General features: G+C 32.4%; 1 protein-coding gene across 1 annotated transcript in view; it reads right to left on the bottom strand.

The window, feature by feature from the left end:
* Nucleotides 1-5084: 5084 nt before the first annotated feature.
* LOC141331666 (myocyte-specific enhancer factor 2A-like) overlaps nt 5085-18394 on the bottom strand; it is a 55953-nt gene continuing 42643 nt past the window's right edge. Inside the window, exons 7-12 of the mRNA XM_073836703.1 lie at nt 14753-14895; nt 12146-12263; nt 11925-12039; nt 8950-9280; nt 5417-5524; nt 5085-5240 (exon numbers count right to left, since the gene is read on the bottom strand). Of these exons, the coding sequence (XP_073692804.1) occupies nt 5085-5240; nt 5417-5524; nt 8950-9280; nt 11925-12039; nt 12146-12263; nt 14753-14895 (971 nt within the window). The remainder of the gene's footprint in view (nt 5241-5416; nt 5525-8949; nt 9281-11924; nt 12040-12145; nt 12264-14752; nt 14896-18394) is intronic.

Consider the following 18394-nt stretch of genomic DNA (forward strand, 5'->3'; position numbering starts at 1 on the left):
AGTTACATTTATCAAAAGTGGTAGTAAAGATATAAGAATATAATAAAAGAATAAAAGAATACTGAAAAAAAGGCTTTTACTGTATTGATAATAATAAATGTTTCTTAAACAACAAATCAGCATATTCGAATGATTTCTGAAGGATCATGTGACACTGAAGACTGGAGTAATGATGCTGAAAAATTAGCTTTGATCACAGGAATAAATTACATCTTAAAATATATTCAAATATAACAGCTATTTTAAATAGTAAGAATATTTTAAAAATTTAGAAAAGACTTCTTTAAAAAAATATTAAAAATCTTACTATTCAAATACTTTGGCTGATAGTCTAAAATAAATTATTTTTTATTTAAAACACACACACACACACACACACACACACAGATTTATATATATATTTACACAAAAACAGAATAAAAGAATACTGGAAAAAAATATGGGTAACACTTTCTATGAAGCCCGTATTTATAATACATTATAAGGGTATCCTTAAGGCATTATAATGAATGCATAATGCATTATAAAAAAACCTTATAATATGTTATATCATGTCATGAGTATTCATAAGAACAGTTTTAATGTATTATATTTTTTACTTATTTGTGGTTATAGCTTTTAAGAGCATTAATTACGTCCTCATAGTTATAACGTATTATAAGTCTCATATCTTGCCATTTTACTCATGTCACTTTACTTAAAGCATACAAAAACCACTTATAAGTAATTATAATAATATTTCCCAAAGAACCCTAAGATCAGGCATCAGATCAGATGAATGTGTAATGACACATTTGTATTATCAGTTTGATTATTTTGATGATACCCTTTAGACAACTTTTGATAAGTAACTCTGCAACTCCATGTCCGCTAGCAGTAATTATCATTAGTAGTATGCTAAATATATGCTAACACTAAATTTTGATGTTTCCCCAAAAGATAAACTATTAAATTATAGTATAGGTAACTTTGCAAGTACATGAACCTTCTACCTAGCCTGACCTTAACCTAAGTCTACTAATACTCTAAGGAGTGTTAGTTGAAATGTAGTTGGAAAGTTTAAGCTTATAGTAAATAGACTAAGTGGACCATCAAAATGAAACGTAATATAATGTAAAAAATAAATGTAATATGATATAGTCCATTATAAATTAAGTAGATTTAATATGGCGTCCATTGAGTGTTATAAATAATCATAATCTTAAAAGTTATAACCTCAAATACTCAAGTATTATAAAGTATTATAATTGCTGTTACGATTATTCATGAGATGATATAACATATTATAAGGTTTTTTTATAATGCATTATGCATTTATTATAATGCCTTAGAAATACCCTTATAATGTATTATAAATACGGGCTTCATAGAAAGTGTTACCAAAATATGTTTTTTCACTGTAACATCGATAATAATAAATGTTTCTTAAACAACAAATCAGCATATTAGAACGATTTGTGAAGGATCATGTGACATTTAAGACTGAAGTAATGGCACATATGTGGTGTAGTAGTGTCCAGCTATACATGAATTACTAATTTTGCTACACTACAAATCTTTATCAAAAACTTAACCTGTCTGGGACACCTCTTCCAATACAGTCTGAGCCATTATCAAGGATTGGATACCAGCCAAATAACCATTTTGAGGAAATGGCTAAGTAAATATCACAGTAGTGGTTTTTAAGAAACACCACAGATAATTCTCGGTCTGTATCTAAATGACTTCAAAATCACCATGCTAAATAAACAGCGATTTTTAAGTCACGACACTTTGAGGAACATTTATTACTTCTACTTTTACAATTCCTTGAGGAACTATAACCTCATTATTTTACAATCAACTTTTAGAAAATACCCAATATTGCAAAAGTCTATTTACATCAGATTTCATAAACACTTTCAGTTTGCAGTTAACAATAACATTACCTCAAATGCAATCTCTTGGACAAAGTCTAATTCTACTAAATTAGTGTTTAAAATCCTAAATGGTTCAAATATGGCAACCAATAAAAGAAGATCGGTTGATGGCTACACCGATATCAAGCACAATAGACACACCAACATCAGCTAAATTAGGCATGAGATACAACCACTTACTCCAAATGCATACAATCATTAACTTTTAAGTAAATAAAGCCGGTCATAAAGTTAGGTTTGAGCTAACTGTAAAGGTGGAGCGGTCTGAATGACATCCATCCAGCTTTTATAATGCTTCAAACACATTTCCTCTGTTTGGTCCATTGGGCATTAGCATTATCATATCACTCCATTCACTTGTACAGCGAGTTTAGAGCCACATGCATCTGTCAGAGCCATGCTATATGATACTTACAATCCATCTGTAGTTTCCTCCATATATGGTTGCTATGTATAGATACTAAGGATAACATAAAGGCAAAGAAATCCTACTGAATTCAGTCCAAAATCAACAACTGATGTGTATTTTCAAGTACAGTACAGAGTATGTGTTTGTCTATGCATCCATCTGGTTCCCACATATTTGACCAATGAACTTTAATGACTTGTCATGGAAACCTGTTCTAGTGCTCTAGAATTTTTTTTTTTTAATATCTGAAGCTTTTTGAACTCACAAAGAGACATGTCAACACTATTATTTATCCTACTGAAGTCAAATTAACACAGGATTACACATTGTCCTTCCCACAAAACAAACAATGAAACAACATTCACTTCCACAAAAGAGAATCTATTACTGTCTTCACAGTGATAACTACTAAAAATATAATATCATACACAGATATAAGTGAATCACATGCATTATGACTGATCATATATGTCTGTCACAATATTTGCACATATGGAAGAAGTGTTAACAAAATAAGGTAAGCAATACGCATTGCACACGCCATAACAATAAATGAATCAAAAAAAGGCATGCACATTCACTCGTGGGACTGTCCCAACAGGTATATGATTCAACACCGAAACGTTTACATTTATTTGAATATATAGACATTCATTTGAATAAATCACTGTATTAGAAGTATTCCTACCTGAGGTCCAGGGTTTAATCCATATCATTTAAACGTTTTGGATTAAAGAGAAAACATCTCTTGTGTTCACAGCACACAAGGGAGCTTTCACTAACTTCCTACTCTAGTACGACTGACATGAGTAATGCAGCAAGACTTCACTGATGAGCTACCGAAATACAACAAGTGGCTAGAAGGGCGATTAGCATGATTCCTGATTACACATTCCTGGCCCGGAAGTTGCCTTTAATTGGTCAGGTATGAATAAATCTATTGATTTAACTGTTAATAGTTTATTTAATTCATATTAATGTCTCTCGGTGTTATTATATGGGCTTACAATTTAATATCCACAACGTTGCTAAACTTTCAGCGTGGATGGAGCGGTCCCGTGATAGCTGTTACTTTTCTCTTCGCTGTTAGGTTGGACCAATCACGGTTGTTTGTAATCACTAGCTAAATAAATGTATAGCGATTGATGGGTATTTTGTCATTTGTGAGCAAAGTAGAAACTAGTATTAAAACGATTATATATTTCGAGTGGATAGATATATATTTATAAATATATAAAAATGCTACCGCGATTTGAAAAGGGCTCAATGGAGAATTCTGCGTTGTGAGCCACAAAGCGCCCCCTGGAAAAACACACTTATTTTCAGATAAAAAAAATAGTTATTTGTCGCTCAACTGGGTCGTTCTTTGGCCAATATAAAATAAGGTTGCTGTAATCTCTCAATCACATGGATCAGACCCATTAGAGTTTCTCATAACAGTCCAGTACGTGGCTTTAATTATTTTCCAGTTGTGAGATCATAACTGGGATATAAACTATTTGTGTATGAAATCTGTCTTGACATTATGAGAATGAGAAATGTGCTCAAACAAAATCTGCAAACCAAAGCTGTTTTAAATCAGAATGAGTACTGGACGAATAAAGTTTAGTTTGTTTTGATGCAGCAATTAATATTCAGGGTGTCACCTAGTGGTTAAAGGAATAGTTCACTCAAAAATGAAAATTCTGTCAATAAATTACTCAACCTCATGTCATTCCAAACCCATACACTGCAAAAAAAAAAATCCTTTCTTACTTCTATTTTTTGTCTTGTTTCAAGCTAAAATATCTTAAAATTCTTAAATCAAGAAGGATTTTCTAGACGAGTTCAAAAGATGTTAAATCTGGATCAGTCTGGGTACATTCAAATATGATATAAACCATATAAACATATAATTAAACCTGTAACGTTGCAGTTACTTGATCTTTTAAAGGGATAGTTCACTCAAAAATGAAAATTCTGTCAATAATTACTTAACTTCATGTCATTCCTAACTCATACACTGCAAAAAATGGCTTTCTTAGATTTTTTGTTTTGTTTCCAGCCAAAATTTCAAAAAATTCTTACATCAAGAAGGATTTTCTAGACAAGTTCAAAAGATGTTAAATCTGGATCAATCTGAGGTACAATAAAATATGTTATAAACCATATAAACATATAATTAAACCTGTAACATTGCAGTTACTTGATCTTTTAAAGGGATAGTTCACTCAAAAATTTAAATTCTGTCAAAAAATACTGAACCCCATGTCATTCCAAACCTATACACTGCAAAAAATGCTTTTCTTACTAAGACTTTTTGTCTTGTTTCAAACCAAAATATCTAAAAATTCATAAATCAAGAAGGATTTTCTAGACAAGTTCAAAAGATGTTAAATCTGGATCAATCTGAGGTACATTAAAATATGTTATAAACCATATAAACATATAATTAAACCTGTAACATTGCAGTTACTTGATCTTTTAAAGGGATAGTTCAATGAAAAATAAATTCTGTCAAAAATTACTGAACCATGTCATTCCAAACCTATACACTGCAAAACATATTTTTTTTACTCAGATTTTTTGTCTTGTTTCCAGCTAAAATATCTAAAAATTCATAAATCAAGAAGGATTTTCTAGACGGGTGTCAGGCAATCACCACAGCCACCCTCACCTGCCACATCACCAGGACCCACAAACACACGCTCGCAAGAGAGCGGGTGTGCCCAGCGAGAGAATGTGGGACTCAGACCATCACCATCTGCAGAGGGCAGTCAACCGTTAGGGGTACGGACCTGAGGAACACTCCTGGTGGCTCGAGATGACATCCTCGACCCCACTCCAGGAATTCCACCAACATCACCCAAATAGGCCAGCCCCTCGCAGTCGTGGACGCCCTTGGCGTCATGTAAGGGCGTCAGGAGCCACCCCTGGAGGAGGGGGTAGTGTCAGGCATTCACCACAGCCACCCTCACCTGCCACATCACCAGGACCCACACACACCCGCTTGCAATCACCGGAATTCTGATCACCTGCGCAAAATCAGCCACACCCCCTTGAATAGACTCCTGCACACAGTTCTCATTGTCTGGTCTACCGTTCACACCGCTGACTCAGACTCCCTTCCTCTCCATGCTCCACGGACCTGCTGTTGCTCTGCTTCTCTACGATCCTGTTGATATCTACAACCTTGGACATCTGATTCATTCATATCCTACAACAAACTTACAGATAAGATCCTACATTGATCTATCCCTCTCTGTACTGTCATTTTACCAGTCTGACAATAAATCTCCTGTTTGGTTTTTCACTTCATCTCTGCCTCCGTTCTCATTTCTACTGTGTTGTGACAACGGGTTCAAAAGATGTTAAATCTGGATCAATCTGGGTACATTAAAAAATGATATAAACCATATAAACATATAATTAAACCTGTAACATTGCAGTTACTCGATCTTTTAAAGGGATAGTTCAATGAAAAATAAATTCTGCCAATAATTACTCAACCTCATGCCATTCCAAACCCATACACTGCAAAAAATGCTTTTCTTAATTACATTTTTTTTTTGTCTTTTTTCCAGCCAAAATATCAAAATTCTTAAATCAAGAAGGATTTTCTAGACGAGTAAAAATTATTTTCTCATGTCAAAATTAGGTGGGTTTTTGCTTAGAACAAGCAAAATAATCTGCCAATGGGCTAAGCAAAAAAAATCTTGTTTAAAACAGAAAACAAGATTATTTTTCTTACCCCATTGGCAGATTATTTTGCTTGTTTCATTCAAAATTGCACTTAATTTGACTTGTTTTTTCTGAAAACAAGAAAATAATTTTTACTCGTCAAGAAAATCCTTCTTGATTTAAGAATTTTTAGATATTTTGGCTGGAAACAAGACAAATCTAAGTAAGAAAAGCACTGTTTTGCAGTGTATGGGTTTGGAATGACGTAAAGGTGAGGTTGAGTAATTATTGACAGAATTTTCATTTTTGGTTTAACTATCCCTTTAAAAGATCAAGTAACTGCAGTCTTACAGGTATAGAATCAGCTAAGCACGTTTGCAACTGATGCAATAGACCACTGAGTGAATTCAAAGGAAGAAAATCCCCTTGACTGAATTTAAATCTAGTTATGGTAGTTGTGGTTTTAAACACTACTTAAGTGTTCAGTGCTAAACAAATGAGAAAATCGTGGGAACAATGTCATCTCTTTACACCTCTGTGGTGATGAGGGAAAAAACCCCTCAAACATCAAAGAATTCACATCCTGTTAAATACCATAAACAGCTTTCTGCAGAAGCCAGTGACCTAGTTAATTATTATATACATGAAACCTTATATACCTCCAAAGCAGCTAAACAACACAAAAACCAACAGAAGTGAATAACATGATGTTTATTGCCATTTATCATGATGGACAAACAATAAAGAAGTCAGCATGTTGATTTAAGAAAACAAACTGAGACAACTTTTAGAGTTCCGTAGATTGCATTGGCATCTGTGAAAAATGATTTTATATGGCATGTAGGCTCAAATAAAACTTGGTATTAGCAGCAAAATACCTAAATATCTCATCAGAGACTGTGTTTAATGTTCACAAAACAACTAGTAAATTGATAAAGCTTGACAAAGTTCCTTTACAGCATCTCCATCACATTCAGCAGAATCAGAATAAAGGATAAAACACTATAAAAGACATTTAAATACTTCTTATATATTTTTTAAATGCTTGTGTAATCAGGAATTTTAAAGTAACAGTATTTACAATGTAAAAATGATATTAAACATCTAATTCACAAATTATTCATAAACATTTGCGAATATGTTTAGTGTTCTCTTAAGGTCAATTTGATGATTTTCAGCTCATTTTATCATCTGCTAGGTTGTTGCTTTAATAAATCTGATTAATCAATCATTTTGGAGACATTTTTTCGCCTTTTCTCTACAAACCTTGAAAAAACTGTAAGTGTCATTTGGCTGCCAGTTGATGATTGATATGGAGATACCTGAGGTTCATCTAAAACTTGACAGACAAGTAAACACTCCACGGAAGATTTTATGTTTGCTATTTCAAACAGGGTTTTTTGCCCACAGCACAAACATTGTCCACTAGAGCATCAAAGACAACAAATAGTAAATCCCAATCAATATTAATATGGCTTTGATTGAGGATTCAGATAAAATACAAAAGATACAAAGACATTTGGCTTGCAAAAAATAATACAGTTGAGGTCAAAATGTTTACATCCCTGTTTCAGAATCCGCAAAATGTTATTTATTTTACCAAAATGAGAGGGATCATACAAAATGCATGTTATTGTTTATTTAGTACTGACCTGAATAAGATATTTCACATAAAATATGTTTACATATAGTCCACACGAGAAAATTATAGCTGAATTTATAAAAACAACCCCGTTCAAAAGTTTACATCCCCTTGATTCTTAATACTGTGCTGTTTCCTGAATGATTTTTTTGTTTAGTGATAGTTGTTCATGAGTCCCTTGTTTGTCCTGAACAGTTAAACTGCCGGCTGTTCTTTAGAAAAATCCTTCAGGTCACACAAATTCTTTGGTTTTCCAGCATGTTTGTGTATCTAAACCCTTTCCAACAATGAATGTATGATTTTGAGATCCATTCTTTCACACTGAGGACAACTGAGGGACTCATATGCAACTATTACAGAAGGTTCAAACGCTCACTGATGCTTCAGAAGGAAACATGATGCATTAAGAGCCGGGGGGTGAAAACTTTTTGAATTTGAAGATCAGGGTTAATTAAACTTATTTTGTCCTTTGGGAAACGTGTAAGTATCTCTTCTGAAAAAAATATGACATTTGGGCAAAATTCTTTATTCTGTTCAAAAGTTTTCACCCCCGCCTCTTAATGCATAATTTTTCTTTATGGAGCATCAGTGTGCGTTTGAACCTTCTGTAATAGTTGCATATGAGTCCCTCAGTTGTCCTCAGTGTGAAAAGATGGATCTCAAAATCATACAGTCATTGCTGGAAAGGGTTCAAATACACAAAAATGCTGAAAAACCAAAGAGTTTGTGGGACCTGAAGGATTTTTCTGAAGAACAGCAGGCAGTTTAACTGTTCAGGACAAACAAGGGACTCATGAACAACTATCACTAAAAAAAAAACACACAGCTGTGGATCATTCTGGTATTAAGAATCAAGGGGACGTAAACTTTTGAACAGGGTCATTTTTTATAAATTCAACTATTGTTTTCTCTTGTGGACTATATGTAAACACATTTTATGTGAAATATCTTATTCAGGTCAGTACTTAATAAAAAATAACATGCATTTTGTATGATCCCTCTTATTTTGGTAAAATAATTACCATTTTGCAGATTCTGAAAGGGATGTAAACTGTTGACCTCATCTGTATGCTGCAAATAATGCAGCAAAGCTAACCCTCTATCGACAAGAAAAGTGTCATACACTTCATAACTTAGATTTTTAACAATATGAAGATCCTAAACCAATACAAACAATAGAACGCACACATTTACAATAACTGTCTTCGTATTTCCCTTTCAGAGACACCTCTTTACACTTCTGAAGCAGCACTTTGTGTTTGTTACACAACAGCAGTCTGCATATCTGAATGTGATTTTAAACAGCCATCTTAAGTTACCCAGTTGTCTGTGCGCATACGTTTGACTGAGGGATCGTCTTGGCTCTCTGTCTCTGGTGATGATCTACTGTTTTGTCCTGATGTAGCGGTGACCATGTGAGAGTCCAGCCGCTGGTCCTCACGGTCACTCCCCTCATATGAACTACCAGAAGAGCTGAAGCTCTCGGTAGGAGAGCGGCCCACATCCTGTCTGGAGTTGGGTCGAGGCCTGGTGTGGATGCTGGGGTACAGCGAGTGGCCGGCACGCTCTCTGGGAGGGGAGATGGGCTCTGATTTGATGCTGATGGAGTTGGTGGAAGAGTCAGAAGCATGAAGCTGAGGTTGTGTGGTTCTGGAGAGAACAGGGATGGTTATTAGTACTATGTTATTTATGATAATTAATACATTTATTTAGCAAAAGTGACAGTAAAGACATTAATTATGCTACAAAATTTCAGTTGCTGTTCTTTTGAACTTTCTATTTGTTACCCTGGACCACAAAATCAGTCTTAAGTAGCATGTGTATATTTGTAGCAATAGCCAAAAATACGTTGTATAGGTCAAAATGATGAAAATCATTTGGATATTAAGTACAGTGTTGTTTTTGACAACCATCTTAGATTTAGTCTTAGTCTTAGTCTTAGTCTTTTGGACTAAAATGCTTCTTAGTTTTAGTCAAATTTTAGTCACTTCTATATGTGATAGTTTTAGTCCAATTTTAGTCGACGAAAAGTCAAAAAGGTTTTAGTCTAGTTTTAGTCAAAAAAAGGGAAAAAAGTAGTCTTTTAACAAATTAATGTAGGTCAGTAAGTATTTTGCTGTTGGGTAGTGTCACTTATAAGTTCTGAAAATAGCAGATCTATAGTTCAACACAATGTGAGCTTCCGGATCGACTATTTTCACCAATAATTACAATAATGAAGGAATGTTTTAGAACATAAAAGACAAACAAGGATGGAATGCTAAAACGGCTTGCCATACTAGTATAGCAAAGAGTATTTAATGCTAAAACGGCTTGCCATAGCGTCAGATACTTTTTAAGTTTTAATTGGCATGCACAATAAGCGGAAATGTCGTGCATTTTAAACGTCTGACGGACCACCCACTAACATTTTCGTCTATTCTCGTCTCGTCAACGAAAACTCACACACGTCTCGTCATGTTTTAGTCATCAACGAGCCATTTTTATCTCGTCATCGTCTCGTTATCGTCATGAAAAAAAGTGGCGTCAACGAAATGATTTCGTCATCGTCATCGTTGACGAAAACAACACTGATTAAGTAAAGATCATTTTTGTAAATTTCCTACTGTAAATAGATCAAAACTTACTGATTAGTAATATGCATTGATAAGAAATTCATTTGGACAACTTTAAAGGCGATTTTCTCAATATTTTTAATTTTTTGCACACTCAGATTCCAAATTTTCAAATAGTTGTGTCTTGGCCAAATATTGTCCTATCCTAACAAACTATACATCAATGAAAAGCAATTATATTCCTTCAAATGTATACATCTAAATTGGAAATACATCTCAATTGGACCCTTATGACTGGTTTTGTGGTCCTGGGTCACATTCAAATCATCCTGTTTACACAAAAATATTATGCAGCAACTGTTTTCAACATTGATAATAATAAGAAATGTTTCTTGAGCAGTAAATCAGCATATTAGAATGATTTCTAAAAGATCATGTGACACTGAAGACTGGAGTAATGATGCTGAAAATTCAGCTTTACATCACAGGAATAAATTACATTTTAAAATATATTATAATAGAAAATGGTTGTTTTAAATAGTAATAATATTTTCAAATATTTTAAATTTTTACTTTATTTTTGATTTAAAAAATGCAGCATAAGAGACTTCCAAAAAATATAAAAATAATTGCACCAATCCCAAACATTTTCAATGGCAGTGCATGTCTTGAAGTCAACATGAAATCAAAATTGAAATCATATTTTGTAACAAAAATTATTGGTCTTATTGTGCAAGATTCATAAATTAAGGTTCTTCTACAGAATAAAATGTTAACAAAAAATAATAAATGCAACTACCCCAGAAATAACTTTCTCATTTTCTGTTAAACAATACAAGGTTTGCACTTACATCCTGGTTTGGTCAGTTACCTGAATGTGCGACCATACTGGTGATACTCAGATGTAAACAACAGCATGGATTGCATGGCTAATGTATACTGAATACGTTGTTTTGCTAATTTATGCTGTCTAAACCACAGAAAAAGCGTGTGGAAGCTGCTAAATCATTTAGAGAAGAACTTAGTAAGCAGAAAAGGGCGCAATATTTTGACAAACTAAAGTTAATAGGTGGTAAAGATACTTACGAGCAGTATTAATTAAGCTATTAGGCTAATATTTCACCTACTTGACTGGAAATTATAAGAACAAACACGAATGTTGTCAAGGTTCAGTTTGGACAGTTTTTTACACTCTTCTCCTTGATTTGTTTTAACTTTTGACAGTCTGTAGTACTCCAAATGCTCTTCCCGGTCTGACCGATTAGTAAAGCCCAAAATATGACAATAATTGACCATTTTCAGCAGCAATAATCAGCAAAATATGCAAGTTTCATTCAGTTCAGTATCATTGCTTACGTTCAATACCGCCAATATGGCTAATCAATGACGGAATGTGAAAACACTCTATAGTGAAAAATTAATGAAATAAAAAAGTAAACTGGTTTGTGAACGCAGTTGTGCATTTCTAGTTGTGCTAGACCCTTTTGAACCAAAAAAATAAAATAAAATAAAATAAAAATAGAAAATCCTGAACTGGTATGACTTTTAGATGGACCCTTGACCAGTATGTACCAGTAACGTTTTCTACTTTGGAAGAAACTTTTCTCTCAGAAGACGTAATGTAACATGTGCGAAGTGCATTTCAAATTAGGTTCTGTGGTTTAACACTTTAACACTAATGGGTGAATGAAGGATATGCATGCCAAATGGGGCATCACACCTCAATCTCATGTTCTCACCTCTGAGCACTGAAGCCTTGGCTGTGTTTCCATGAAGACCCTGGTCCTGATGTGACACCGTCTGGTGAACTGAAACTGTGTAAAGAACTAGGCTCTGTACTGCTCAAAGCAAATTCTGTAATGAAATGAAAGTTAAACCCCAAAATAGTAATTTAGCAGTGTCATGAGGTCTAGAACCTAGTATTATTAGATGATTTATTATGTGTAGGTCAATTATATACCTGTAGTGAATGACGAGGTCATGGCTGAGTACACAAGGCCCTGGGGATGCAGACTGGGGGTTGCCACGGATACCACGGGTGTGGTCAGTGATTGGCTGGACTGAGAGTTGTCTGTTCTCTGAGGTTTAAACAAATGAAGGACAAGGTGGAATCAACAGGGGTTGATTTGTCTGGAGGCTAACAGATAACAATAAAATTAGATGCTCACTATTCATTCATTTTCATATTTTCCCCAACAATAAAAAGCTTTGAAGATTTTCTGTTAACCACCATCGGTGTTGGTGTATCATACTGGTCTGTTCCAGTAAGCAGACGTACATACATCACTTTACAAAATAATGCAGAGTTGGACCTGATATTATGAATAAGTGCCACTAATTAGCTAACATAAACACCAATAAAATTAGGCAACTTCAACCACACTTAAAATGACTAAATGTCAATATATTAAATGAAAACCAAAAGAAAATAGAACAGAACACACAAAAAACAAAGCAAAGCAAAGCAGAACAAAAGAAAACAAAATAATTAAATAAAATAAACAATGTAATGGAACAGGAGACAACACAAAACAAAAAAACTCCGTAAAACCAAACAAAAGAAAACAAAGTTAAGCAAAACAAAACAAAATAAAATAAAATAACGGAACAAAACAAAACACAAAACAAAAGAAGCAGAACCAAAAAATAATAATAAACAGAACAGAACAAAGCAAAATGAAATAAAAGAACAGAACAACAACAACAAAAATATAACAAAACAAAATAACAGAACAAAAAAAATAAACAACAGAACAAAGCAAAACATAACCTAAAATAATGGAACAAAAATGCAAAAAATAACGTAACAAAAAATAAAACAAAACAGAACAAAATAAAAAACAAAAGAAGCAGAACCAAAAAATAATAATAAACAGAACAGAACAAAGCAAAATGAAATAAAAGAACAGAACAACAACAACAAAAATATAACAAAACAAAAATAACAGAACAAAAAAAATAAACAACAGAACAAAGCAAAACATAACCTAAAATAATGGAACAAAAATGCAAAAAATAACGTAACAAAAAATAAAACAAAACAGAACAAAATAAAAAACAAAAGAAGCAGAACCAAAAAATAATAATAAACAGAACAGAACAAAGCAAAATGAAATAAAAGAACAGAACAACAACAACAAAAATATAACAAAACAAAAATAACAGAACAAAAAAAATAAACAACAGAACAAAGCAAAACATAACCTAAAATAATGGAACAAAAATGCAAAAAATAACGTAACAAAAAATAAAACAAAACAGAACAAAATAAAAAACAAAAGAAGCAGAACCAAAAAATAATAATAAACAGAACAGAACAAAGCAAAATGAAATAAAAGAACAGAACAACAACAAAAACATAACAAAACAAAAATAACAGAACAAAAAAATAAACAAAACAACAGAACAAACCAAAGCAAAACTAAACCTAAAATAATGGAAACATAAATGCAAAACAAAATATAACAAAAAACAAAAAATAACATAAGAAAAAATAAAACAAAACAGAACAAAACAAAATAAAAAAACAAAAGAATCAGAACCAAAAAATAATAATAAAACAGAACAGAACAAAGCAAAATAAAATAAAGAACATAACAACAAATACATAACAAAACAAAAATAACAGAACAAAAAAAAAATAATGGAACAAAAATGCAAAATAAAATAAAACAAAACAAAGCAAAACAAAACAGAACAAAAAATAAAAAAATAACAGAACAAAAAATAATAAAACAAAACAGAACAGAACAGAGCAAAACTACATAATAAAATAAAATGAACATAATGAAATGGAACAGAAAACAAAACAAAAAAAGAACAAAACTAAGCAAAATAAATAAAAGAAAATAAAAGAACCGAACAAATCAAAAAATAAAACAAAACAAAAGAAGCAGAACAAAACAAAAAATAATAAAATAGAACAGAACAAAGCAAAATGAAATAAAAAAACAGAACAAAATCAACCAAAACAAAAATAACAGAACAAATAAATAAATAAATAAACAACAAAAATACAAAAAACGCCACAAAGCAAAACAAAACGAAACAAAAAATAAAACAAAACAAAAGAGAACAAAGCTAAGCAAAACAAAACAAAATAAAATAGAGAAAAGAACCGCACACACACAAAAAAAACAATAAAGCAATTCCAACAAAATATAAACATGTGTGTCCTTATTTTCTAAATAATCTAGGACTAGGTTTTCAGTTTTAACTATAAACTGAGCATTTCAGGTTTCAGTGCAAGCTTTGACTGTAATGTTTTACTGAACCACTAGATGGCCCCAGTGCATTTATCTGTTAAACATTAGGCGGCTGTAATAGAACTGATTTTCTTACATATTTTATGACCTAGTTAATGAGTCATTTTTAAAAAGCTTTTCTGAATAAAACATTATCAAATTCCCCTTACCAAATGTTCCTCTCCTTCCTTTGGCAGCTTGCAAGAAATAGATTTAAGGGCAGTTTCAGACAGGTCAATACGTTCTCATTGTCTAATGATTTCAGGATGTTTCACTGACATATTACAGATCTGAAGCTTATAGCAGACCAAAGAAACTCTCACCAGTGAAGAAGCAGTGCCCTTGCAAACAGGAGGAATAAGCACTCTGAGATCAGGTTTGCGGCCCACTGTGGACGACGCTTGAGATTTTGCAGAAACAACTCTTCCCACACTGTTTCCTTCTGAACCACCGACAAAGCCATTAGCTTAAATGAAGCAGAACAAAAGGGAAGTTTATTCAAATTTGGGTGAGGTATAGGTTAAAACTATGAGCTAACATTGTTAAAAAGGTAAACCTTGTGTGGGCAGAATCAGTGATGACAAAAGAATTTAAAACACTGGAAAATATTATTGGCATGTACACTGAGTTTTAAAAGTTTGAGGTCAGTAAGATTTTTTTATTATGTTTTTAAAGAAGTCACTATGGAAAGGTAATTGCGACTTTTTATCTCACAATCCTGACTTTTTTCTCAGAATTGTGATATAAACTCGCAATTACGAGTTATAAAGTCAGAATTGCGAGACAAATCTGACTTTTTTTTCTTAAAATTGTGTGGTATTAACTCACAATTGCAAGTTGAAATCTCAATTCTGAGAAATAAACGTGCAATTCTTAGAAATAACTTGCAATTCTGACTTTATTTCCCACAACTGCAAGTTTTTATCTCACAATTCTGACTTTATTTCTTGCAATTGTGAGAAAGAATTGCGAGTTTTTATCTTTATGAGTTTCTGTCTCATAATTCTGACTTTATTTCTCACAAATGAGTTTATATCATGCAATTCTGACTTTATTTCTAGCAATTGTAAGTTTTTTCTCACAATTCTGACATTATTTCTAACAATTGTAAGTTTATGTTTCACAATTCTGAGAAAAAAAGTCAGAATTATGAAATACAAACTCGCATTTGAAATAAAAACAGTCAGAATTGCGAGTTTGTCACACAATTCTAAGAAAAAAAATCTGAATTTAGTTTTTATCTCGCAATTCTGACTTTATTTCCCACAACCGCAAGTGTTTATCTCACAATTCTGACTCTGCAATTGTGAGAAAGAATTGCGAGTTTTTATCTTCATGAGTTTCATAATCTCATAATTCTGACTTTATTTCTCACAATTACGTTTATATCATGCAATTCTGAGAAGAAAAGATAGAATTGTGAGTTTATATCCTGCAATTATGACTTAATTTCTAGCAATTGTGAGTTAAATAAAGCAATTCTGAGAAAAGTCAGGATTAAGGTTTTATCTTGCAATTCTGACTTTATTTCCCACAATTGAAAGTTTTTCTCACAATTCAGACTTTATTTCTTGCAATTGTGTTTTATCTCACAATTCTGACATTTTTTCACACAATTGTGAGTTTATATCTAAAAAAAAGTCAGAATTGTGAAATACAAACTTGCATTTGCAAGAAAAAGTCAGTATTGCCCGTTATCTTTATTTTTTGCAATTGCGAATTTTTATCTTTTAAGTCTGACTTTATTTCTCACAGTTGTGATAAACTCACAATTACGAGTTATAAAGCCAGAACTGCGAGACATAAACTCACAAATCTGACTTTTTTCCTCAAAATTACGTAATATAAACTTGCAATTCTTAGAAATAAACATGCAATTCTTAGAAATAAAGTCAGAATTACGAGATAGAAACCCACAATACTGACTTTATAACAAGTCAGACTTATAAGAAACTTGCAAGTCTGATTCTGAGTCTGAATTGCGAGATACAAACTCGCATTTGAAAGAAAAAGTCAGAATTGAGTTTATATCATGCAATTCTGAGAAAAAAATCTGAATTGTGAGTTTATATCTCGCAATTCTGACTATTTCTCGCAATTGCGAATTTTTATCTTTCAAGTCTGACTTTATTTCTCACAGTTGTGATAAACTCACAATTACGAGTTATAAAGCCAGAACTGCGAGACATAAACTCACAAATCTGACTTTTTTTCTCAAAATTACGTAATATAAACTTGCAATTCTGAGAAATAAAGTCAGAATTACGAGATAGAAACCCACAATACTGACTTTATAACAAGTCAGACTTATAAGAAACTTGCAAGTCTGATTCTGAGTCTGAATTGCGAGATACAAACTCGCCTTTGAAAGAAAAAGTCAGAATTGAGTTTATATCATGCAATTCTGAGAAAAAGAAATCTGAATTGTGGGTTTATATCTCGCAATTCTGACTATTTCTCGCAATTGCGAATTTTTATCTTTTAAGTCTGACTTTATTTCTCACAGTTGTGATAAACTCACAATTACGAGTTATAAAGCCAGAACTGCGAGACATAAACTCACAAATCTGACTTTTTTCCTCAAAATTACGTAATATAAACTTGCAATTCTTAGAAATAAACATGCAATTCTTAGAAATAAAGTCAGAATTACGAGATAGAAACCCACAATACTGACTTTATAACAAGTCAGACTTATAAGAAACTTGCAAGTCTGATTCTGAGTCTGAATTGCGAGATACAAACTCGCATTTGAAAGAAAAAGTCAGAATTGAGTTTATATCATGCAATTCTGAGAAAAAAAAATCTGAATTGTGAGTTTATATCTCGCAATTCTGACTATTTCTCGCAATTGCGAATTTTTATCTTTCAAGTCTGACTTTATTTCTCACAGTTGTGATAAACTCACAATTACGAGTTATAAAGCCAGAACTGCGAGACATAAACTCACAAATCTGACTTTTTTTCTCAAAATTACGTAATATAAACTTGCAATTCTGAGAAATAAAGTCAGAATTACGAGATAGAAACCCACAATACTGACTTTATAACAAGTCAGACTTATAAGAAACTTGCAAGTCTGATTCTGAGTCTGAATTGCGAGATACAAACTCGCCTTTGAAAGAAAAAGTCAGAATTGAGTTTATATCATGCAATTCTGAGAAAAAGAAATCTGAATTGTGGGTTTATATCTCGCAATTCTGACTATTTCTCGCAATTGCGAATTTTTATCTTTCAAGTCTGACTTTATTTCTCACAGTTGTGATAAACTCACAATTACGAGTTATAAAGCCAGAACTGCGAGACATAAACTCACAAATCTGACTTTTTTCCTCAAAATTACGTAATATAAACTTGCAATTCTTAGAAATAAACATGCAATTCTTAGAAATAAAGTCAGAATTACGAGATAGAAACCCACAATACTGACTTTATAACAAGTCAGACTTATAAGAAACTTGCAAGTCTGATTCTGAGTCTGAATTGCGAGATACAAACTCGCCTTTGAAAGAAAAAGTCAGAATTGAGTTTATATCATGCAATTCTGAGAAAAAAAATCTGAATTGTGAGTTTATATCTCGCAATTCTGACTATTTCTCGCAATTGCGAATTTTTATCTTTCAAGTCTGACTTTATTTCTCACAGTTGTGATAAACTCACAATTACGAGTTATAAAGCCAGAACTGCGAGACATAAACTCACAAATCTGACTTTTTTTCTCAAAATTACGTAATATAAACTTGCAATTCTGAGAAATAAACATGCAATTCTTAGAAATAAAGTCAGAATTACGAGATAGAAACCCACAATACTGACTTTATAACAAGTCAGACTTATAAGAAACTTGCAAGTCTGATTCTGAGTCTGAATTGCGAGATACAAACTCGCCTTTGAAAGAAAAAGTCAGAATTGAGTTTATATCATGCAATTCTGAGAAAAAGAAATCTGAATTGTGGGTTTATATC

Source organism: Garra rufa, chromosome 3, assembly GCF_049309525.1.
Source record: "Garra rufa chromosome 3, GarRuf1.0, whole genome shotgun sequence".
NCBI lineage: Eukaryota > Metazoa > Chordata > Actinopteri > Cypriniformes > Cyprinidae > Garra > Garra rufa.